Source organism: Pelodiscus sinensis, chromosome 11, assembly GCF_049634645.1.
Source record: "Pelodiscus sinensis isolate JC-2024 chromosome 11, ASM4963464v1, whole genome shotgun sequence".
NCBI classification, from domain to species: domain Eukaryota; kingdom Metazoa; phylum Chordata; order Testudines; family Trionychidae; genus Pelodiscus; species Pelodiscus sinensis.
In genome coordinates, this window is record NC_134721.1 from 40,937,939 (window position 1) to 40,962,293 (window position 24,355).

At 45.6% G+C, this 24,355-nt stretch overlaps 1 protein-coding gene across 1 annotated transcript in view; it reads right to left on the reverse strand.

Moving 5' to 3' along the window:
* The window catches only part of LOC102454156 (inter-alpha-trypsin inhibitor heavy chain H3), a 46,106-nt gene that overhangs the window by 15,751 nt on the left and 6,000 nt on the right, over nt 1–24,355 (reverse strand). Inside the window, exons 3-15 of the mRNA XM_006127587.4 lie at nt 22,790–22,956; nt 21,882–21,986; nt 21,294–21,456; nt 19,959–20,069; nt 13,617–13,742; nt 13,404–13,520; nt 12,515–12,683; nt 7,659–7,784; nt 6,045–6,226; nt 5,582–5,767; nt 4,454–4,593; nt 3,940–4,094; nt 23–28 (exon numbers count right to left, since the gene is read on the reverse strand). Of these exons, the coding sequence (XP_006127649.2) occupies nt 23–28; nt 3,940–4,094; nt 4,454–4,593; nt 5,582–5,767; nt 6,045–6,226; nt 7,659–7,784; nt 12,515–12,683; nt 13,404–13,520; nt 13,617–13,742; nt 19,959–20,069; nt 21,294–21,456; nt 21,882–21,986; nt 22,790–22,956 (1,753 nt within the window). The remainder of the gene's footprint in view (nt 1–22; nt 29–3,939; nt 4,095–4,453; nt 4,594–5,581; nt 5,768–6,044; nt 6,227–7,658; nt 7,785–12,514; nt 12,684–13,403; nt 13,521–13,616; nt 13,743–19,958; nt 20,070–21,293; nt 21,457–21,881; nt 21,987–22,789; nt 22,957–24,355) is intronic.

Below are 24,355 nucleotides of genomic sequence, written 5' to 3' on the forward strand. Positions count from 1 at the left end.
GCAAACAGAATTTGAAACTTACCTTCAGCTATTACCAGGAATGGTTATGACATAATAAGAAAAAAAGTTAACAGTTAGTGTCAGGCACACATTGAGAAACAGTTGGATAATTATCTCTAATATGAAACACCATTTGAATTAAGTATTATGAAAAGAAAAAAAATCAAATATGGTTTGATGCTTCAGACATCTCTCTTGTAGAAATTTCAATTTCAAGACCTTATTCTTTCTCTTGGTGTAAATGAATGTAAACAGACTGAAAAAAATGTTTAACATATGGGGCACCAAATCTGTAATAATTTATGCATGAACAAAATGAATATTAACCCCTGGGAACATTATGCTGGTAATTGCTTTACTCTGTGTCACTTTTATGCTGCTGACAACTACCCCTTGACAATTTTACTCTATTGCAATTTTCATGATCGGAGATGAGATCCTTCATATTTCTGGTACTGCTAAGGACTATAGTTGGATCTGTACCCCTATCTACATGTCTGGAAGCTAGCAATGGATACGCAGTATTTTCTTATTGTAACTAGTAGTGGTACTGTTTGGATGTTCTCTGCTCTCTAATTTGCACATGTATTCTACAGGTAGGGACAAATCTAGAGTTTTCCTTTAAGGATTATCTCTAAGGAAGGCCTTAGAAAATAGAAAACACTTAGAGAAACATGCACAAAAATACAGCCAGTCCCCAGGTTACATGGATCTGACTTACTTGGGATCCCTACTTACAAACGGGGTGAGGCAACCCCGCACTAGCTGCTTCCCCCCAGCAGACTAGGGAGACGCAAAGCTAGCGCCCCTTCCCAGCAGACCAGGGAGACACGGAGCGGCTTTTCTCAGCAGACACCTCAGCTTGAGAATAAAGGACTGAGGGTATGTCTACACTACCCTCCTAATTCGAACTAGGAGGGTAATGTAGGCATACCGCACTTTCAAATGAAGCCCGGGATTTGAATTTCCTGGGCTTCATTTGCATAAGCCGGGCGCCGCCATTTTTAAATCCCAGCTAGTTCGAACCCCATGCCGCACGGCTACACGCGGCACGGAGTAGCTAGTTCGGATTAGGCTTCTAATCCAAACTAGCTGTACTCCTCGTGGAATGAGGAGTACAGCTAGTTCGGATTAGAAGCCTAATCCGAACTAGCTACTCCGTGCCGCGTGTAGCCGGGATTTAAAAATGGCGGCGCCCGGCTTATGCAAATGAAGCCCGGGTAATCAAATCCCGGGCTTCATTTGCAAGTGCAGTATGCCTACATTACCCCGCTAGTTTGAACTAGCGGGGTAGTGTAGACATACCCTGAGGGAAGTGAGGTGTGGGAGAATAAAACTGAGCTCTGGAGAAATGTTTGGCTAGAGTTTCCCCTACAATATGTACCAGTTCCGACTTACTTACAAATTCAACTTAAGAACAAACCTACAGTCCCTATCTTGTACGTAACCCTGGGACTGCCTGTAATGTTCTGTATAATCATTGCGTGCTTCCATGTCAATCAAATATTTATCTGTTTAAGATTAATCATTCACGTTCTCCAGTTGTTCCATTGTGCTTTGGCGTCATTATCTTGGTAGAATATTACATCATGTACCATGGAAATTGGTATGATTTCTCACATTTAACAGTACTATGACTCAATTGCAAGATTACTCCTTCAGAATTGACTAGTGTCCAAGTGGAGGCACCTAGGAACTGGCTAGTTTCAAGATTTATTCCCATGGACAGAAATCATCCCTGAGGCCCAGAATGCATTTCCCTTATGTTAATTCTACCCAAAAGCAGTTCTTGACCAAGAATCAGCAGGAAGAGGTAAGTCAGCTGGGATCACATCTGAAGGCCAGTGAAGAAGCTATGATGGTGTGCTGGGAAGAAGGCAAGGAGAAGAAAGTCATAAAGCCAGCGGCGAGGGTCGGGGAGTAGAGTCCTTCTGGGGTGTTTTGTGGAAGGTTTGGTGGAAGGCCAAGAAACAGATTATAGGTTAAACCTCTAAAACCCAGGGCTCGCTGGTCCAGTAACATCCATGCTACTACAGGGCCACAGATATTGCTGGACCAGAGAGCCCCGGATGGCCCGGTTCAGGGGCGGGGCTGGTGGTGGAGCGCACTACCTCAGCCAGGCTGAAAGCAGCAGGGTTAGCACCCAGCCCCGGTTGGCTGGGCCGGGCAGGAACAGCGGGGAGTGCAGCTCCCCCTGGGCCAAAGGCAGGGGGGCCAGCGCCCGGAAGCTCAGTTCTGCCTGGGTCAGAGGCAGCAGGATAATGGGGGCCAGAAGCGCAGTCCTGACACAGCAAGAAGAGAAGCCCACACCGGCTGGCACTGGGAAAGCAGCAGAGATGGGCACCCCCACTGGTGAGGAGCACCAGGCTGGAGGGCAGCCCTGACAGAGCTGGGGGCAGCTGGGCTCACAGCAGAGAGCAGGCCCAAGAAGGGAGCTTTGACCTCCCATGGTCAGGCAAACTCCGTGGTTTGGGACCATTCAGGTCCCAACAGTGCCGGACCAGGAAGGTCCCGCCTGTAAGAGATTCAGAGCAATGTATGTGGTGACGTAATAGCCGAGACACTGAAAAGGAATACACGTGTCTTAATTTCTCCAGTACAGCTTAATAAAGATGAACAGAGTCATTCTTTATGCCATATAGGTTAATAAGAGAAAATGGAGTGTAAGAGAGAACACTAATTTAATGAACTAATTTAATGAGCTAATAACAGGCAAAGCAAACAAGGGAAAGCTAAATGGATCTGAATTTTAAATAAGACTCATTTTTCTATTGCATGATGTATGTGTATTGCATTCCAGACATAAAGACATTACCTGCCCTGCAGTGCATCTAAATGTCTGAGCATGCAAAACTTTCCATGAGTTCTCTGTCTTGATATGACTAGAACTTTCTGCAGCTGGCTCTTAATGAAAACAATACACAGAAAAATATAGGAGGAAGGAAAGTAAATTAAAGCTGAGCATGTCCTGGTTGTTTAGAACAACAAATAGTCTGGTAGCACTTTATAGACTAACAAAGCATGTAGATGGTATCATGAGCCCACAAAGGCTCAGCCCATGAAAGGTCATGATCCCATCTACATGTTTTGTTAATCTATAAAGTGCTACCCGACCATTTGTTGTTTTTTCCTGTACAGACTAACCCGGCTACCCCCTGAAGCTTCTAGTTGTTTAGGTTAAACTTGCTTCTTGGTTTTATTTATTTTATTGTTCTGAGATGGTTATATTTTATACACTATGGCTACGTCTACACTGGCATGATTTTCCGAAAATGTTTTTAACGGAAAAGTTTTCCGTTAAAAGCATTTTCGGAAAAGCACGTCTAGATTGGCAGGATGCTTTTCCGCAAAAGCACTTTTTGCGGAAAAGCGTCCGTGGCCAATCTAGACGCTGTTTTCCACAAAAAAGCCCCGATTGCCATTTTCGCGATCGGGGCTTTTTTGCGGAAAACAGTACTATGCTGTCTACACTGGCCCTTTTGTGCAAAAGTCTTTCGGAAAAAGACTTTTGCCCAAACGGGAGCAGCATAGTATTTCTGGAAAAGCACTGATGATTTTACATGAGATCATCAGTGCTTTTCCGGAAATTCAAGCGGACAGTGTAGACAGCTGGCAAGTTTTTCCGCAAAATCATCTGATTTTGCGGAAAAACTTGCCAGTCTAGACACAGCCATCGAGTCTGAATTTACAATATATTTTAAATTGATGGAGAAATGGGTAGCAGTGGAAAGTGGACTGATGGAAGTGAGTTTAAAGGAGGAAAATGAATCTACATGTTGCACAGGAGAAAGCTCTACTAGCATAGGAGGGCATGGCTCAGAAAACAGACTTGTAGCTATATTTGAACCTCCACTCCAATGTGACAGACTTCTATTTAAGGGAATGTTAAATGGTCACTTCAATTCCCTTAGCAATGTGCAACTGTGAAAATGTCTTTACCTTCTACTGGTTTATCAGCAATTGCAGACTGATCCTCATTATCTTCTGGTTTCGTAACCACCATGGATGTCAAAGGTGTCACAAACTTGTATTTCAGAGAGAGCTCCAGAGCTTCTGCTGTAAGGTTGTCCTTTTCTTCTCCCTGAGCTACAGTGCTGAATAAAAGAAGAGAAACAGAACATAAACTTTCTACAAAACCAGATTATTAAACAGTGGTTTAAGCTTTTAATTCTCCTGCTAAAATATAAAATACTTCTGTTGAACAGAAATACACATTTCCTTGTGAGAGTGTTCCTGACTTCTCTGACAGACAGCGGAGGTAGCCACAGTCTGGTCCTGTATTTGCATTCCTTTAAAATTAACTTGAAAAAAACAATACCTACTATGTTTTGGGATAGAGAGTATAATAGGTAAACAGTTCTGAAGGTTCTCAGTATATGTAATGCATATCAACAATGAGCTGCCCAATGATTTCATACTATTTCACAGAGAATTTTATTTTTTACGTTGTTACCGTTTTTCCAGTAATTGTTGGATGGTGAGATAAGCCCAGAGCCTCTCAATGTAATCCCCAAATATGTACTCCTGTTCTTGAAGAGCTTTCGCCATTTCATTAACGTCTGCTTGTTCGATATATGTCACATCATTTAGTGCCTATTAGGAAGAAAGAAACTTCTCTCTGTAACAGGTACCCAGACTATGCACTGGTAACAGGAAAAACTGTAAAAAAAAACCAATAGTCCTTAGAGACTAACCAAAAAATCCCCATTGATAGTTTCATGAGTTTTTGTGGAAACAGCCCACTTCGTCAAATGACAAATATGGAGATAAATATAGTATATGTAATGTGAAATGGACCGATCTGTGTCACAGTCCATATACACGTGCTACTATATATTTGATGAAAGTTGTACATTTATGCTGGATTTTTTAGACTAGTTGCAGAATCCGAGAGTGGAAATTATTTTAGTCCACTTACTACCTAATACAAGCAAAGTTCTATGGGTATTTCAAAGGGAAGACCTTTCAAATATTAAATTGATTTTAAGAGTGGAAGTATTCCTCAAAGGCTTAAAGACTATTTTGGAGGACATATGCATTTGACATGCAAACCAAATCACACAATACTTGGCAGGGTGTGGGGGGCAAGAAGTAGCAAGGCTGGTATGTGGATTTCACTAAGCAATATTGCATTAGAACAAGATTTTCAAACTGTCATACTGATGAATATCTAATTGTACTTTTAAAAATGTTTGCATAAAAAAGTTAAAAGCCACAGATTATTCCATGCAACTGTGCCACATCACGTTAATTAAACAATAAGTCTAAGCCTGTAAAAACAAAACAAAACAAAATCAAGAGATGTCAACATTAAGGTTCTGCTAACAACACTAATTTACTCACATTGGACATAAGTACAAAAGTACTCCAGATTAACATCAGAATGATTCAAAGAAAAAATTAGCTAACTGCATTTCATGCCTTTGGTATATTTAAATGCTTCGTACTTTGCAATATTTGATTTGTAGAATAAAAGTGCATTGGGGGATTTGTATGCACTGCCAAATTCGGACTCTCACCCATTCAGGTATGTTATGAAACAAAGAAGGGCTTGAACCAATCAGACCAATCCCATACTTACACCTTGAGCTTTCACATCTGCCGTCAAACTGTTCAAGTCATTATCTGTAATACGTCCAGCCACTACAATTTCAGAGCCATCATAGTAATGCTTAAAATTGTTTTGTGTTAAGTCAGCAATTGCATTCTCAGGGTAGTTTAATTCTACTTCTGTAAGCATAGGATTGGCTACTTCATCATAAAAACCCTAGAGGGGAAAGAAAAGATTAGATCTAGCACATTTGTAATTTATAGGCACTCCTGTGCCCACAGACCTTCTGACACCGGAACAAACAAAACGGTTCATCAACCCATGCTGCCTCCCAATTTCTACTCATTCTATAAGCTAAGGGGAAAGCTGTTACCCAGGGACCAGCTAGCACTGCAGGACCTGGTCATATTTTTTTAAATTACACTGGAAGTGAAGGCAAATGTTATCAGAAATATCATTGTCAAGGACACTATTTAGATGGTTATGGTTTTACCTCCATTTGTATGGCTGAATCAGAGTCTGGATAAATGCGACGAGCCACCCCTTTATTCTCTAGTGCCATCTTTTCTAGAAAATTATAGTCTATACCATAGCCAAAAGCTAGATTGTATAAGGGGTATTTTCCTTGAATGGCAGTTTTTACATTCGCTTGAATTTGCTGAGGGTCTGATACACCTGTATATTAGATAACACAAAGCAATGAGGCATCCAGATTTTGTTTATGAAAGCAATAGCAAACCAAAATAATAATAATAATAATAATAATAAAATGAAAGACACAAGGTTAGTTATTTTTATATATATTTTTCAGGATGCAACTATCATATCTTCTAGATAGCAGTAATTCTAAACTCACTTTAGACAAAGTATATACAAGTATCTAAGAGTATGTATACACTACCACCCTAGTTCGAACTAGGGTGGTAATGTAGTCTACCGGAGTTGCAAATGAAGCCCGGGATTTGAATTTCCCGGGCTTCATTTGCATGTTGCCAGGCGCCGCCATTTTTAAATGTCCACTAGTAACGGTAGTTCGGAATAAGAAGCCTAGTCCAAACTACCTAGTTCGTGCCGCATGTAGCCGCGGGGCACGGAGTCCGAACTAGCAGACATTTAAAAATGGCGGTGCTCGGCAATATGCAAATGAAGCCCAGGAAATTCAAATCCCGGGCTTCATTTGCAACTCCGGTTGACTACATTACCACCCTAGTTCGAACTAGGGTGGTAGTGTAGACATACCCTAACTTACAAGGCAGACTTCCTTAAAAAAAAACTCAAACCCTGTATTAACTCCTTAAATGAGGTTCTTCAAGAGACAGAATACATACAGGCCACATTTATGCTTTCAGGAGGTTCACAGATTGGTGCAGCCATCAGCATAACTTAGGGAAGTCCCATGTATATTTCTGTTATGGCATTGTGGGAGCCGCTGCTTTTCTTATGGGCTACTCTACAAGTAGGAGTAGCATGTCTTATGGAGTTCTCCTCAAACTCCCGGCCACATCTTGGCATGCCCATCTCTTCTACTCCATATTTAGGAGGGCCTTGATGCAATGGTGATTAATGGACAGAATGGGTGGAAGAAACCCACTTCTCATATTTATTCATCACCAAGAAATAAAACCCTGTAAAGGAAATTGTCACCACCATAACTATTCAGGTAGACCAGTGCAAACTCCTAATGTAGATATGCTGCTCCAGCTCAAAGCAAGGCATACAGCAGTTTAGCTTAACTGACACCTCCCCATCAGTGCAGGCCATCTAAATTAAGGGTTTGCATCAATGTAACTGAATTAATTTAGCCACACCCCTAAAAATGTTCTTAGTATAGCAAGGATGATGTTGGGTAGAAGTTTAGTAATGTGGCCAGATTGTAACTAGGATGAGATGATCAAACCAATATATGCTTATGAATAGTGAATGATGAACTGAAACCAAAGACCTAATTCTCCAGTCTGCTATAGCAGCATTTCACTATTTGTAATTCCATTGAAATCAATGGGGAAGCAGGTCTTTCATCTGCTGAAATGACAGACTGGTAAAGTAATTATTTTCTTTCACCTGCTTAATTCCACTTTATGTTTATTTCATTTACTAAGACACTTACCTTGATTAGGTTGACCATCTGTTAACATGATAATTATAGATGCACTTCTCTTGGGCACAGAATTTGTTTCATAGGCTGTATTCAGCATTTCAATTCCCTTCATTAAACCACCATGTAGATTTGTCACTGCAATGTAGATACACATTAGGGTTAAAAACTGGTGGTCAAAAAGAGAAATATTTTTAATCATAGATTCATAGAAATATAGGGCTAGAAAGGACTTCAGGAGGACATCTCATTCTATCTCCCCATGCTACGGCAGAATTAAGTATATTTAGACCATCCCCACCTGGTGTTTATCTAACCTTTCTTAAAACACCTCGGCTATGTCTAGACTGGCATGATTTTCTGCAAATGCTTTTAACGGAAAAGTTTTTCCGTTAAAAGCATTTGAGGAAAAGAGCGTCTAGATTGGCATGGACGTTTTGCGCAAAAGCACTTTTTGCGGAAAAGCGTCCGTGCCAATCTAGATGCGGTTTTGCGCAAGAAAGCCCTGATTGCCATTTTCGCCATCGGGGCTTTTTTGCACAAAACAGTTCTCAGTTGTCTACACTGGCTCTCTTGCGCAAAAGCATTTGCACAAGAGGGCTTTTTCCCGAACGGGAGAGTCGTATTTGCGCAAGACGCTGATGATCATACATGAGATCGTCCGTGTTCTTGCGCAAATTCAAGTGGACAGTGCAGACAGCTGGCAAGTTTTTCTGCAAAAGCAGTTGCTTTTGCGGAAAAACTTCCCAGTCTAGACGCAGCTCTCAAACTATAGCAATTCCACACCCTCACAAAGTAATCTGTTCCCTTACTTAAACTATCCTTAGTGTTAGAAATTTTTTCCTAACATTGAATGTAAATCGTGCCACAAAGCAAGTACAGTGAACCCTCGTTTATCGCGGTAGATAGGTTCCAAACCCTACCGCGATAGATGAAAATCCGCGAAGTAGAAGTAGGATCCTCAAAGCCTCGGGGGAAGGGGGGGGGGGGGCGGGGCATCCCAGGCGCGCCTGGGCTGCTCCCCCGCCGGAGCCCCTCCGCGGCTTTCAAAGCCTCGGGGGAAGCCGGCGGGGGGGGCATCCCAGGCGCGCCTGGGCTGCTCCCCCGCCGGAGCCCCTCCGCGGCTTTCAAAGCCTCGGGGGAAGCCGGCGGGGGGGCATCCCAGGCGCGCCTGGGCTGCTCCCCCGCCGGAGCCCCTCCGCGGCTTTCAAAGCCTCGGGGGAAGCCGGCGGGGGGGGCATCCCAGGCGCGCCTGGGCTGCTCCCCCGCCGGAGCCCCTCCGCGGCTTTCAAAGCCTCGGGGGAAGCCGGCGGGGGGGCATCCCAGGCGCGCCTGGGCTGCTCCCCCGCCGGAGCCCCTCCGCGGCTTTCAAAGCCTCGGGGGAAGCCGGCGGGGGGGCATCCCAGGCGCGCCTGGGCTGCTCCCCCGCCGGAGCCCCTCCGCGGCTTTCAAAGCCCCCCCGCCGGCTTCCCCCGAGGCTTTGAAAGCCGCGGAGGGGCTCCGGCGGGGGAGCAGCCCAGGCGCGCCTGGGATGCCCCCCCGCCGGCTTCCCCGGAGGCTTTGAAAGCCGCGGAGGGGCTCCGGCGGGGGAGCAGCCCAGGCGCGCCTGGGATGCCCCCCCGCCGGCTTCCCCCGAGGCTTTGAAAGCCGCGGAGGGGCTCCGGCGGGGGAGCAGCCCAGGCGCGCCTGGGATGCCCCCCCGCCGGCTTCCCCCGAGGCTTTGAAAGCCGCGGAGGGGCTCCGGCGGGGGAGCAGCCCAGGCGCGCCTGGGATGCCCCCCCGCCGGCTTCCCCGGAGGCTTTGAAAGCCGCGGAGGGGCTCCGGCGGGGGAGCAGCCCAGGCGCGCCTGGGATGCCCCCCCGCCGGCTTCCCCCGAGGCTTTGAAAGCCGCGGAGGGGCTCCGGCGGGGGAGCAGCCCAGGCGCGCCTGGGATGCCCCCCCGCCGGCTTCCCCGGAGGCTTTGAAAGCCGCGGAGGGGCTCCGGCGGGGGAGCAGCCCAGGCGCGCCTGGGATGCCCCCCCGCCGGCTTCCCCGGAGGCTTTTTAAAGTTTTGGTAACCGCTACTTCGCGGTTCGACCATCGCGGATTCATAATGTAATGAAAAAAGTCCGCGAAGTCGTGAATCCGCGATAGTCGAACCGCGAAGTAGCGAGGGTTCACTGTAAACTACCTCTTGTCCTACTTTTGGTGGACATGGAGAACAAGAGATCACTGTCTTCTCTATAACAACTTTTCACATACTTGAAGACAGTTATCAGAGACTAAACGTGTCCAGGTCTTTCAACTTTTCCTAATAGGTTAGCTTTTCTAAACCTTTCATCATTTGGGTAGATCTCTTCTGGAGTCTCTCTAATCTGTGCACTTTTTTTTCGTCTAGTGTCCAAACTGGAAACACAGCTACAGCTAAGGTCTCGCCAGTGCTGAGTAGAGCTGAATTATTGCCTGTGTCTTATGAATACATACCAGAATGACAGTTGCCTTGTTTACAACGGCATCACACCGTTGACTTATATTCAGATTGGGACCCCTATCACTCCCAGGTCCTTTGCTGCAGTTCTACTGCCTAGCCAGTAAGTCTCCATTTTTAATGTTTCCTTCATTAGATAATGGAGGGGAAGAGAGATACAGATGGAGTATGTATCACACCTTGTAAACACTCCATAAGAGGTTCTGTCACAAATGCAACCTTTGGTCAGTAAGGGCTACAGCAGAGTGCAGTATTATCTGCAAACACAGGAGGCTTAATCTTGCAGGCGCTGGAGCTGTAATTCATATGGTTGCCACAAAGGGATTTTTGCCTCTACAATACATGCAGTCCCCGGGTTACATGGATGCGACATACTTGGGATCCCTACTTACAAACAGGGTGAGGCAACCCCGCACTAGCTGCTTCCCCCCAGCAGATCAGGGAGACGCGGAGCGGCTTTTCTCAGCAGACACCTCAGCTTGAGAATAAAGGACTGAGGGAAGTGAGGTGTGGGAGAATAAAACTGAGCTCTGGAGAAATGTTTGGCTAGAGTTTCCCCTACAATATGTACCAGTTCCGACTTACATACAAATTCAACTTAAGAACAAACCTACAGTCCCTATCTTGTATGTAACCCGGGGACTGCCTGTACAGACTCCAGGCAACAGAGGATGTACAACAGTTAAATTTGGGGTACATCAACAAATTTCCTTTGTAATCCTTCCCAAAATCTTCAAGACAGCTATACAGGCAGTCCCCGACTTATGCGGATCCGACTTATGTCGGATCTGCACTTACGAACGGGGCTTTCTCGCCCCGGAGCTTGCAGGCAGCGGTCCGCCACCTCGACCTCCGGGGCGAGAAAAGCTGCTCCCGGTGCCCCTGGTCTGCGGGGGACCGTCTCCAGCAGACCAGGGGCACCGCGAGCAAAGCCGCAGCCACGGCGGGTTCCTGCGCTTCTGAGGCTTTGCTCTGCCAAAGCCTCTGAAGCGCGGGAACCCGCCGCGGCTGCGGCTTTGCTCGCGGTGCCCCTGGTCTGCTGGAGACGGTCCCCCGCAGACCAGGAACACCGCGAGGGAACCCGCCGCTGCAGCGGCTTTGCTCGCAGTGTCCCTTGTCTGCTGGAGACGGTCCCCAGCAGACCAGGGGCACCGCGAGCAAAGCCGCAGCCGCCGCGGGTCCCGCGCCAGAGCAAAGCCTCAGAGGCGCGGCACCCCGCCGCTGCGGCTTTGCTCCCCCTATCCCTGGTCTGCTGGGGGGGAGCGCAGCTAGTGTGCCCCCCCCCCCAGCAGACCAGGCTTTTGTTGTGGACCCTGGGGCAGAGCAGCTGGGGCGCTGCCGGTTGGTCCCGCAGCGCCGCTTTGGGCACTACTGGACCAACCTGGCAGCACCCCAGCTGCTCTGCCCCAGGCGTCCCCAAGTCAGCCGCTGCTGAAACTGACCAGCGCTGACTACAGGAAGCCCGAGGCACAGTTGCTCTGCCCCGGGCTTCCTGGAATCAGCCGCTGATCAGTTTCAGCAGCAGCTGACTTGGGGACTTGGGGTTCTTAAGTTGAATCTGTATGTAAGTCAGAACTGGCGGTCAGTTTCAGCAACTTAAGAACAAACCTACAGTCCCTATCTTGTAAGTAACCCGGGGACTGCCTGTATGTGTCAAAATGCAGTATTCCTAGCCCAAAGCATCCAAAATTTGAGAGAAGCTCCAAAAGATCATGAGATTGGCTTCCAAATCAGGAGATGATTAAAAATAATATATGTTGGGTTCTTTCTCTTTGCTTTCTGTCTTTAGGTTGCACTCAGGTCACATTTTCTAACTTTTCTCTACAGCCAGGAGGAGTAAGAAAATTTACTTTTTTAAAAAACAATGAAAGCTAAGCTCTTCCTGGCTCCAACAGCTGGAGCTTTAGCGAAAACCACCAAATGTCAGGAGACTCACAAAAAAGTCATGAGAGTTAGCAACACTAGTACTATGACCAAAGTTAGCAGGCATCTGTTATCATGGGTGTGTGTGTGTGTGCGCGCGCATACACACCCATGCAAATAGCAGAGGTATGCATGGGGAGGCATTTTTCAGATTCACCCAGAAATGCTAGCAGTTTGAGACTAAAGTTGCTGTCTCTGTAACTGTGGTACTGTCAATTTTAACCACTGGCCAAGTGCTTCAGTCCTGTGTGCTAAGAGTCACTGTGGATTGAAGGATTCATCTCTCAATTTTTAATTCCAGTAACAGGATTTTTGCTTTTTGGTGAATTTACATACTATTTTTAGGATGGAGGTGTAGTGATTTCTATTTAAAACTTGACTGTCATTCAGTTCATTCTCTGAAGACTGAATTTGTGTGTTAGCTTCTTCAGTGTTTATTTGAAGTACCACCTATTGGCAAGTTTACTACAATACTTACTGCCTCGTGTGCTAATAGCTTGAGCAAATTCCTTGGCTTCCTTCAGATTCTCAGGAGTGGCTTGGACTAATTTGTCTTTCCAAATGTGTACATCCGTACCAAACAGTATGAAATTAAAATAGTCCTCTTCTTTAATATCCTCTAATATTTTAAGAAGTGCTTGCCTTGTCTATAATTAAACAAATACAACTTTAAATGAATGAAACTGATGTGGGTACATTGAATAACAAAGGAACGCCAACAGCCTTTACAAGATTTGTTTCACTGAGCATTCATATAGCGTGTAGTGAAAAATCTGAGCTTGATTCTGCCCTCAGTCGTGCTACTATCAACAAGGAATAATTCCAGTCAAATTGATTAATTATGCCAGCATATCTTCTGGGTCAATTAGATGTAAATCAGGCCCTATGATAGGATCACTTGGCTAATTATCGCCCACGCTGAGGGGAAAGGTTAGTTCTACTAAGTAGTAGCATTGGAGTGTGGAAGGAGATCTTAAGTAAAAGAGCCTAGGTCTTGATATGCAGCAGCAAAACAGAAGGTCTGAGCATCAGAATGGAGGGGGGAGTTCTAATACTAAGACACTTCCTATCACCCAAAGCTGGAAGATAGTACAAAAGATACAGAAAAAGGGGGACAAAGACAATATTATGCATATGTTTAAACTTACAGGATACCCAGAACATGGAGAAACTATTTGTAGATATTTTGGTTTAGAATTGTAAAGATATAAAACTATAGCTTGAAAACATCCGTGATCATAGTTTTGGTTTAAAATGAGACTCAGAACACATCCTCTTGGTAGGGAGTGTCACATACCTCCACTGGGTCTTCAGGTCCCTAGAATCTGTACCCCATCACTAACGTTGTAGTAAATGTAATCAATTACCTGTTGTATTCCTATTCCATCCATTGAGCCACTAATGTCTATTACAAAAATCACATTTTTTGGAAAACGTGGAAGATTTGTTGGCGCAAAAAAGTGTACAAAGTATCCGTTGACAATCTGAAACACAGAGAAGATATGCAAAAGATGTGACTTCAGTTGACTCCCTTCAGATTCTCAGCATGTCCAGCTGACGTTTTAAAGTTTAGAATTTACCTGTAAATCACCTGGACTGTCTCTCTTCACATCATACTTAATTATAAAATCACCATCCAATAGTGATGTTGAGCAAGTGGCACAGGTTCGTTGTTGGTCAAGGGTTGGCTTGAAAGACACATGGCCCTGAAAGCAGAAACAGTCAGACTCAAGCTTTAGTAAATTAATGTAAAATACATGAGAAGGGTTGTGTTTGAGACAAATGTATATACAGAAAAGTGAAAGTCTACAGGATAAAACTGGTTTAAAATGGATGGCATTTTAAACAAGCTATCTAGACCCAAGTCAATATTTTTTTACTATTCTGAGTAACTGAGTTTGTGTACGGTAGCAAAAACATATTAAAAATAAAATAGTATTATGACGCCCTTCCTCGGCATCTGTTAGAGATGTAAATATTGACAACATCATTATACAGTTATACAATAACGTTTACAAATGCTCCTGCAAAAAGGGTGATTTTTAGATGTTATTTGAAAATGGGATAAATGGGAGAGTAGAATGCAAGGAGTATGCTAATGGATAGCCAGTTCTACCCACACTGACCCAACACAAAAGGGTCAGTCACTTGTCTGTCTACAAACCACCCCTCTCTCTGTCCACTGTCTAGCACAAGGGCACCCTGGCCTAATGCACTACTGTAACACATTAAACAAGTGGATGGCAGAGCAGTAACATCAATAGGCTAAGGCTCAATTTCAAGATCTCAAACCTTGGTTCCTCATACTAAATGCTTTAAAAAGCAATGGAGTAGATTTAAAGTCAGTCTCCTGACTTTTTCCTCATGCTGTGGTCCCTTTGTGTCATTTTCAGTGGCATAAAAGGGCTGTAGCTGGCCTCTGAAGAATACCCTGTAATGGCAGAGGGTAAAAGAGCATCTCCACCTTTGGTTCACATACAGCCTGCTTATTTCCTGTCTCCAGCCTCCAGTCTAGGGCTATGTCTACACTAGCGGCTTCTTGCATGAGTAATATGCAAATGAGGCTAAGCGTGGAATATCGCTGAGCCTTATTTGCATACCTAATGAGCCACCATTTATTCAGAAGAGGCTCTTGCGCAAGAAGGAGCGTCTACACTGCCCCTTCTTGGGCAAGAAAAACCCTCTTGCGCAATGCTGTTACACCTATTACTTGAGAGGAAGAACGACATTGCACAGGAGGGTTTTTCTTGCGCAAGAAGGGGCAGTGTAGACGCTCCTTCTTGCACAAGAGCCTCTTCTGAAAAAAATGGTGACTCATTCGGTATGCAAATGAGGCTTGGCGATATTCCACGCTTAGCCTCATTTGCATATTACTCGCGCAAGACGTCGCGAGTGTAGACATAGCCTAGGGCTTTTATTAAGAGAGAAGGAATGAAAGGGCATGACCAGAGCACCTGGATATTCTGTGCTACAGTATAATCCAGAGAAGGCTGTTATTAGATGGCATGATTTAGAGCAGCTTTGGGAAGAGAGGCCTTACAGAAATTGGAGATGGGAGGAACTATCGTATTATTCCACCCATCCCCACTACTGGCCAGGACAGTACATTTCCATTTGTATTAACCCAATATATTGCGCTGACATTTATTCTTTCGCAGCTAGAAGATTTACCCAGCACTGCTTCGGTCTTTAACTCAGGTAAGTTTTGTTTTTCTTCATTCCATTCATTGCTCTGGGATGGGGAGGGGGATGAAGGGTTCAGGGTGCAGGCTGCCCCTGCGAGAGAGGACAGCCCCAGCCTTCTCTCACTGCAGCAGCTTGAGGGCAGGTGAGACGCACCGCTCCATGGCTGCTGCGCTCCAGCAGGCACAGCGGTGGGGGGGGGGGTACATGTCTCCCACCTGAGGCAGAGCCAGGTTCATCTGCCCCCTGTGCTCCCCAGCCAGAGTGGGAAATGCAGCAAACTGTATAATTTCCCCTGGTCCCTGATGAAGAGGGTCAACCAGGAACTATCCCGGTATGAATCTGGGAGAGGGTCCTCCTTAAAGGGCACCTAGAGTTGGAAGGCTCGGGGCTTGGGCAGTCCCTGATGAGAGTGGGGCACCCCCAGCCAATCCCTTCCATCTGGCTGGTGATTTTTTGTATGGTTTTATGTGGCCGGAGGAAAGGGGGTGCTTTAGGAGCCACTCCTGCCCCCAGCACAATACTATTGGCCAGTTTCTGGCTAGAAACCGGCCAATGGGAGCTGCCTCTTTCAACAACAGGCAGCCACCAAGCATAAGAGGCTCCAAAGCACATGACTGCAGCCAGTGCAGGGGCAGGGCAGGCAGCAGTGTTCCCTCTAAGCTGCAAGGCAGCAGAGCTTCACAGGGGATTAATCAGTCCCCCCTCCCTCCCCGCCCCAGTCAGTCAACTCCCTGCATGGAGCCCTGAGCATCTGAGTGATCATCTGTGAAGCTGGGCTGTGTGCAGCTTAGAGGGAACACTGGCGGCAGGGAGGCTGATTCAGGAATGGGCTACTGGCTAGTAAGTCTAGGTTCGTCGGGGGACGGTGACCAAAACCCTGAGGGGAGTGGGAAAGTCAGATACCGGAAAGAAATGCATAGAGCAAGGAGCGAGAAAGGAGGACCCCAGTTTCGAATGGAGAAGATAGTGCAATCAACTGGTTACCTGAAGTGTTTGTACACTAATGTGAGAAGCCTGGGCAACAAGCAGGAAGAACTGGAGGCCCTGGCCCAGACCAAGAAATATGATTTAATTGGGATAACAGAGTCTTGGTGGGATGACTCGCATGACTGGAGCGCTGTCATGGAAGGGTATAGATTGTTCAGGAAGAATAGGCAGGGGAGAAAAGGAGGAGGAGTTGCACTATATGTAAGAGAGCACTATGATTGCTCTGAACTCCAGTATAAAGAGGGAGAAAAACTTGTTGAAAGTCTATGGGTCAGGTTTAAAGGAGCAAACAGCAGTGATGTTGTGGTTGGTATCTGCTACAGGCCACCGAACCAGGTGGATGAGGTAGATGAGGCTTTCTTCAGACAACTGAGCGAAGCTTCCAGATCGCAGGCCCTGGTTCTCATGGGGGACTTTAATCACCCTGACATCTGTTGGGAAACCAATACGGCAGTACACAGGCAATCCAGGAAGTTTTTGGAGAATGTTGGGGATAACTTCTTGGTACAAGTGCTGAAGGATCCGACCAGGGGCCGTGCACAGCTTGACCTTCTCCTCACAAACAGGGAGGAACTAATAGGGGACGTAGAGGTGGGTGACAACCTGGGAAGCAGTGATCATGAGATGGTAGATTTCAGGATCCTGACCAAAGGAAGGAAAGAGAGTAGTAAAATACACACCTTGGACTTCAAAAAAGCAGATTTTGACTCCCTCAGAGATCTGATGGAAAGAATCCCCTGGGATGTTAACATGAAGGGGAAAGGAGTCCAGGACAGCTGGCAGTATTTTAAAGAAGCCTTATTGAAGGCACAGAAAGAAATCATCCCGATGAGTAGCAAGAGAGGCAAACCTGGTAGGAGACCGGATTGGCTTACAGGGGAAATCCTTGGTGAACTTAAGCACAAAAAGGAAGCTTACAGAAAGTGGAAACTTGGACAAATGACTAGGGAGGAGTTTAAATGTATAGTTCGAGAATGCCGGGGGGTTATCAGGAAGGCGAAAGCGCAAATGGAGTTACGACTGGCTAAGGATGTGAAGGATAACAAGAAAGGTTTCTACAGGCATGTCAACAAGAAGAAGGTGATCAGAGAGGGTGTGCAGTCCCTAATGGATGAAGGAGGTAACCTAGTGACAGAGGATGTGGGGAAAGCTGAAGTACTCAATGCTTTCTTTGCCTCTGTATTCACGGACAAGGTCGGCTCCTGGACTTCTGTGCTAAGTGACGCAAAATGGGAAGAAGATGGACAGCCCTTGGTGGGTAAAGAACAGGTTAGGAACTATTTAGAAAAGCTAAACGTACACAAATCCATGGGTCCGGACTTAATGCACCCGAGGGTACTGAGGGAGTTGGCAAATGTCATTGAGGAGCCTTTGGCCATTATCTTTGAAAAGTCGTGGAGATCGGGAGAAATCCTGGATGATTGGAAAAAGGCAAATGTAGTGCCCATCTTCAAAAAAGGGAAGAAGGACGTTCCAGGGAACTATAGGCCGGTCAGTCTTACCTCGGTTCCCGGAAAAATCATGGAAGGGATCCTAAAGGAATCCATTTTGAGACACTTGGATGAGAGGAAAGTGATCAGGAATAGTCAGCATGGATTCACAAAGGGCAAGTCGTGCCTGACTAATCTGATTAGCTTCTATGATGAGGTAACTGGCTCGGTGGACATGGGAAAGTCAGTGGATGTTATATACCTTGACTTTAGCAAGGCTTTTGATACGGTCTCCCACAATATTCTTGCCAGCAAGTTAAGGGAATGTGGATTGGATAAATGGACGGTAAGATGGATAGAAAGATGGCTAGAAGGCCGGGCCCAGCGGGTAGTGATCAACGGTTCGATGTCAGGATGGCGGTCGATTTCTAGTGGAGTGCCCCAAGGTTTGGTTCTAGGACCGGTTTTGTTCAATATCTTTATTAATGACCTGGATGAGGGGATAGATTGCACCCTCAGCAAGTTTGCAGATGACACTAAGCTGGGGGGAGAGGTAGATACGCTTAAGGGCAGAGATAGGATCCAGAGTGACTTAGACAAATTGGAGGATTGGGCCACTAGAAATCCCATGAGATTCAACAAAGACAAGTGTAGAGTCCTGCACTTGGGACGGAAGAATCCCAAGCATAGTTACAGGCTGGGGACCAACCAGTTAAGTTGTAGTTCTGCAGAAAAGGACCTGGGGGTTACAGTGGATGAGAAGCTAGATATGAGTCAACAGTGTGCCCTTGTAGCCAAGAAGGCTAATGGCATATTAGGATGCATTAAGAGGAGCATTGCCAGCAGATCCAGAGATGTCATTATTCCCCTTTATTCGGCTTTGGTGAGGCCACATCTGGAGTATTGTGTCCAGTTCTGGGCCCCCCACTACAAAAAGGATGCGGAAGCATTGGAGAGGGTCCAGCGGAGGGCAACCAAAATGATTAGGGGGCTGGAGCATATGACCTACGAGGAGAGGCTGAGGGACTTGGGTCTGTTTAGTCTGCAGAAGCGAAGAGTGAGGGGAGATTTGATAGCAGCCTTCAACTTCCTGAAGGGAGGTTCCAAAGAGGATGGAGAGAGGCTGTTCTCAGTAGTGACAGATGGCAGAACAAGGAGCAATGGTCTCAAGTTGTGGTGGGAGAGGTCCAGATTGGATATTAGGAAAAACTATTTTACTAGAAGGGTGGTGAAGCATTGGAATGGATTACCTAGGGAAGTAGTGGAGTCTCCATCCCTAGAGGTGTTTAAGTCTCGGCTTGACAAAGCCCTGGCCGGGTTGATTTAGATGGGATTGGTCCTGCCTAGAGCGGGGGGCTGGACTTGACGACCTTCTGGGGTCTCTTCCAGTTCTATGATTCTATGATAAGGGGATGGTTGGATGAAATAACATGATCTTGGTAACTAATTGACCATTCATTATCAGTTGGAAATAGGTCAATGGAGGGATGATAGGAGTTGCTATAGGGAACTTTCTGGGTGTCTGGCTGGTGAGTCTTGCCCACATGCTCAGGGTTTAGCTGATCGCCATATTTGGGGTCGGGAAGGAATTTTCCTCCAGGGTAGATTGGCAGAGGCCCTGGAGGTTTTTCGCCTTCCTCTGTAGCATTGGGCACAGATCACAGCTGAAGGACTCTCTGCATGTTGGGTCCTTCAAAGTATTTGAATGCAATATCTTTGATATAGGTGAGAGGATTATTCTAAGAGGGGTGGTTGAGATTCTGTGGCCTGCACTGTGCAGGGGGTCAGACTAGATGATCATAATGGTCCCTTCTGACCTTAAAGTCTATGAATCTATGAATCTCCTGGACAGACTCTGCCTCTGGCACCCCAGCCACTCCCTTCCCCAAGTCTCTGCCCTCCACTCTTGTACCCATAACCCCTCCCAGATCTGGCATCCCAACCCCCTCCCCCAGATCACAGTTCCCTCCTGCCCTAGCTCACAACCCAAATCCCTGCACCTCCTCCTATGCCCCAATTTGCTGTCCTAGGTCACAGTCCAATCCCCTGCACCCTAGCCCACGCTCCAGGTCACAACTGCCTCCTTCACCCAAACTCCCTCCTGCACCCAGCCTAGACCCCGCACTGCCTCCATTAATATCATGGAAAAGTGTGGCCCTCAACCATTTTCCAAATTCCTGGAGTGCCTCCCCCCGGCAAAAATTATTGCCCACCTGTCACAGAGAGACAAACTCTCCCAAATATATAGATGATCTGACTGTTAGAATGCAGGAAAAATGTAACAAATTCATTCCCTATTAAGGTTATTGGTCATTATACCTTTTTTCCTGAGAAAGATTTTGTAAGTACTTGTGACAGGTCATTGGTGATGAATGATCCTTGTGCATCCAGCTCGCTGATGCCTTGGGGTTCAAAGATGTTTACCTCGATCTGAAACATTCATTGAAAATACACTGTCATAGATAAACCCACAAATACAGCGACTTACATGGAGGACAGTGAGAAAATGTATATGCAGAATAGGGAACTTCATAATAAAGGGGAAATCAGCCTTTACAATGCAAAGTAGCATTCATGTTTGAATCGGAGATCCTTGGATTGTTCTATGTTACCTACCCACGCTCCCCTGGGAGATTTAAAAAAGAAACCCAACTGTTTTTCTAATTGCTCACAAGGATTTGGGGCAGATGTCATGTCCTCTAAAAATATCGTACTATCAGTAGCATGAGAACCTATCTGATTATGATTTCTTTAGGCTGCAGTATGGTTTTAGTCTTCTGCATAGTGTTGTAAATAATGATTTAAGCATTTTTTATGACCAGTCATGGAATACATGCTTTTAAAGCATCTCCTGAGCACACTCTCCTGGGAGAGTAAATTATTGAATTACCAATGGATTCTAGTTGGACAGATAAGGAGATTTCTTAAACAAAGGAGACCTGGGTTTGAATCCAGTGGTATGGTTTGTATGTGTCTGTGAATGCAGGCAGTGTTGTTTGATATCAGTTTGACAAAGGTTTAGACTATTCTATTAGGCTACGTCTACACTGCAGTGTTATTTTGGGATAGCTAGCCCATGTCTTAACAGCAAGCCCATTATTTCAAAATATAAGGGGTGCACTATTCTGATGTCCCCGTAAACCTCATTCCACGAGGAGCGAGGGTCGTTTTGGAATAGCATGTTATTTCGAAATAATTTGTGTAGGCAGCACCAAATTATGAAATAAGCTATTTTGAAATTGACTCGGAATAAGCTACGCAATTTGCGTAGCTCAAATTGTGTAGCTTATTTCAAGCTACAGATGCAGTATAGATGCACCCTTAAAGCATTTGTGAGAGAGAAGTGTTTCACATCCATCTTTACCTCAGGTTTGGTGATGATTTTCTCGTTCTCCAATATATCCTAGTTTAGTAGGGCTTATTGCTTGTTCCAATTAGTGAAGCTTATGTATGCAAACCAGTAATAAAACACATAATCACCATGACACACAAGCTATTGATTGGGGGCTTTCCCTTTAATTGTGAACTGGCATGGACTGTTACGAGTAATTTTGCATGTTTCAAAAGATGCACAAAATTTAATTGAATCTTGAGTTTCTATAACTACAGAATGGAACCACAGCAGGGTACAATTTAAATAACAGAGACATTTACCTCAAAGTTTTTAACAAGCTGCTTTGGTTTTACTTTAATGAACATCTCGTATTTTCCAAAGTTTCGCTTCAGCAGTTCCTCATAGACGAGCTCAAAAGTGACCTTGCTGGCTGCTGCAATGTTGACTGAAACAGTGAACTTTTCGGTTTTTCTCCCTGAAGCCCTGGAAATGTTACAAAGGAGGGAAAAAAAGGCTGCTTGTCCCTTCTCTCCTCTTGCATGTCTGTTCAAGAGCCATGCACAGCCTGACCCACAAAAATGAATGTAAGAGAAGTGAGGTTTCTGGGTCTCATTCTTTATCACTAATTCATACTGAGAAGCATTTATATGGGCAGCTAAGTGGGAGTCATCACATGAATATGTACTATTCAATTAGTGAGGGTTGCATAATTAAATTTTTCACAAATCTGGATAGCCCATCACCAATCAGAAGCCCTGTCTCTATTATATAATAATCCAATAACCTTTCATATACAATGTGCGTTTTTACCAGAAGCTATAAAGTACATTCCTAATTTCATTTTTAGCTATGGGATGCTGGAATATGGAAACAAAAAGTTTAAGCCCGTTGTAAAGCAGCATTCTTACTTGACAAGACCTGCGGTCTGTCCCCGTGAAACGGCCTTCTCATATTGCTTTTTTGCAACTTCTTTTTCTTTTATGGTTCCAGGATAGGTAACACCATCAATTATCCTACAGATGAAAAGTATCTAATTTAGCTGGATGAGTTGGATTGACATGTGAACATATTATTGTGGGCTATCCTCTGCTCATTAACAAGCACAGTGTCTTATAAGAGATGGTTCTGCCAAGTGCTGAGCACTTCCTCTGAGGTGCCGAACACCTTCCATTTCCCATTTCTTCAACAGGAGTTAAGAGCACTGAGTTCTACATTTTACTAGATTAAGACTAATTCCTACTCTGAAAATAAATGAGACCCAAACCAAACTGGCTTGATGGTAACCACTGTTAAAATCTTTGGCAAACTGCTGTACCATGGCAATGCGAATATCATATTTTGAACAACGACACCAGGTGATGTATTGTACTTAAAAATGAAAAGATGTAATATTGGCCTCCATTTTCTGTCCTTCATCTGCTTTCAGCTACTATGTTCAAATATTGCTCCTAAAATATTGGGATTAAGTTATAATGTCATGATGGAAAAAATGGAGACAATGAAGCATCTTTCTAGAGATCCTAGATTTTAAAAAGTGGCATTTCTGGAAAATTTTCTTTGGGCCCTGCAAATGGGTAGAAAAAAGGGCAAATTGGGGGTCTTATCCACAAATGCACAATTGTCTGAAGGTCTCTCAAAAACCTTGCATCTGTATTTGTATCATCATTAACTTTGTTCAGGTAACATTTAAAAATCAGCCTAATACTAACATAAAAATAAAGATCTCAGTTCAGATTCTTAATGCTGCTAGTCTCTACTTCTCTGATTAAACCCTGTCAGATTCTTAGTCCATGCTAGGAACTTAAATTCTGCTCACATGCTGAAGTTGGTAATGAAGGCTGTCTTAGGGAGATCCACATCAAAAACCACTTCCTTAGACACGTTGGCACGATTGACAGCTCGGCTAGTGATGACATTGTGGGCAAATCGAGAAGTCACTTTGCTGTCAATTTTCATGCTATAGATTTCTATGCCATTGACAATCTGAAGAATAAAAGAGGGCAAAATAATCACCAGTTACATCTGAACACTAAAACAGCAATAATTCTATGAAACAGAAACAACAGTAGGGAGTTCTAGCATTCCTCTTCAATGCATAACAGAAAAGAACAAGTTCTGGATTTGTTCAGGACCACTAAGGTTTGTTGGAGTGTTTTTAATATTGTCCATAAGAACAATAAGAACAGGCACACTGCATCAGACCAAAGGTCCAGCTACCCTGGAATCCTGTCTTCGGACAGTGACCAGTGCCAGGTGCCCCAGAGGGAATCAACAGAACAGGTGATTCATCAAGTGATCAATTCCCTATTGTTCATTCAAAGCTTCTGGCAAACAGAGGCTTGGGATGCCATCCCTGTCCATCCGAGCTAATAGCTATTAATGGACCTATTGTCCATGAACTTATCTTTTTTTGAACCTTGTTATAGTTTTGACCTTCACATCCTCTGGCAAGGAGTCCCTCTGGTTGATTGCGCATTCTGCGACGAAATACTTTCCTTTGTTTGTTTTAAACTGACTGCCTATTATCTACTTTCTCTACACCAGTCATGATTTTATAGCCCGCAATCTTATCCATCACTTAAATCATCTCTTTTCAAAGCTGAAAAGGCTAAGTCTTATTAATCTCTCTGCACATACTGCCGTTCCAGACCTCTCATCATTTTTATTGCCCTTTTCTGAACTTTTTCCAATTCTGATATATATTTTTTGTGATGGAGAGACACCCATCTGCAGGCAGTATTCAAGATATGGGCTTACTATAGATTTATAGAAGCAATATGATATTTTCTGTCTTATTATTTATACCAGTGGTCCCCAACTTGGTGCCCGCGGGCGCCATGGCGCCCGCCGGGGCATTTGTGTGCACCCGCCAACAACCTGGTCAGGCCCCGCCTGCGGCTCACGGGAGGCGCCAGCCCCAGGCGCGCGACACGCACCGGCGCCGGGTGCGCAGCGCTCAGGCGGCGCTAGCCCCGGGGCACATGCGGGCGCTCGGGCGCGTGGCATTCAAGCGGCGCCGGTGCCAGCCCCAGGAGCGCGGCTTGGGCGGCAGCACCGGCCCCGGGCCCACGGCACAAGGCGCTTGGGTGGCCTCGGCCCTGGGCGCAATGCGCTCAGGCAGCCCCAGCCCCGGCCCTAGGGCACATGCCGGCGCCGGGTGCAAGGGCATCCCCGTCCCCTGGCGTGCCCCAGACGCGCGGCCCCGCCCCCGGGTGCCTGGCACGTGAGTGGCCCCACCCCCAGGCACCCGGGAGCCTCTAAAGGTTGGGGACCACTGATCTATCCTCTTCTTAATGATTCCCAACATTCTGTTCCCTTTTTTGGCTACTGCTGCACATTGAGTGCATGTTTTCAAAGAACTATCTACAGTGACTAAAAGATA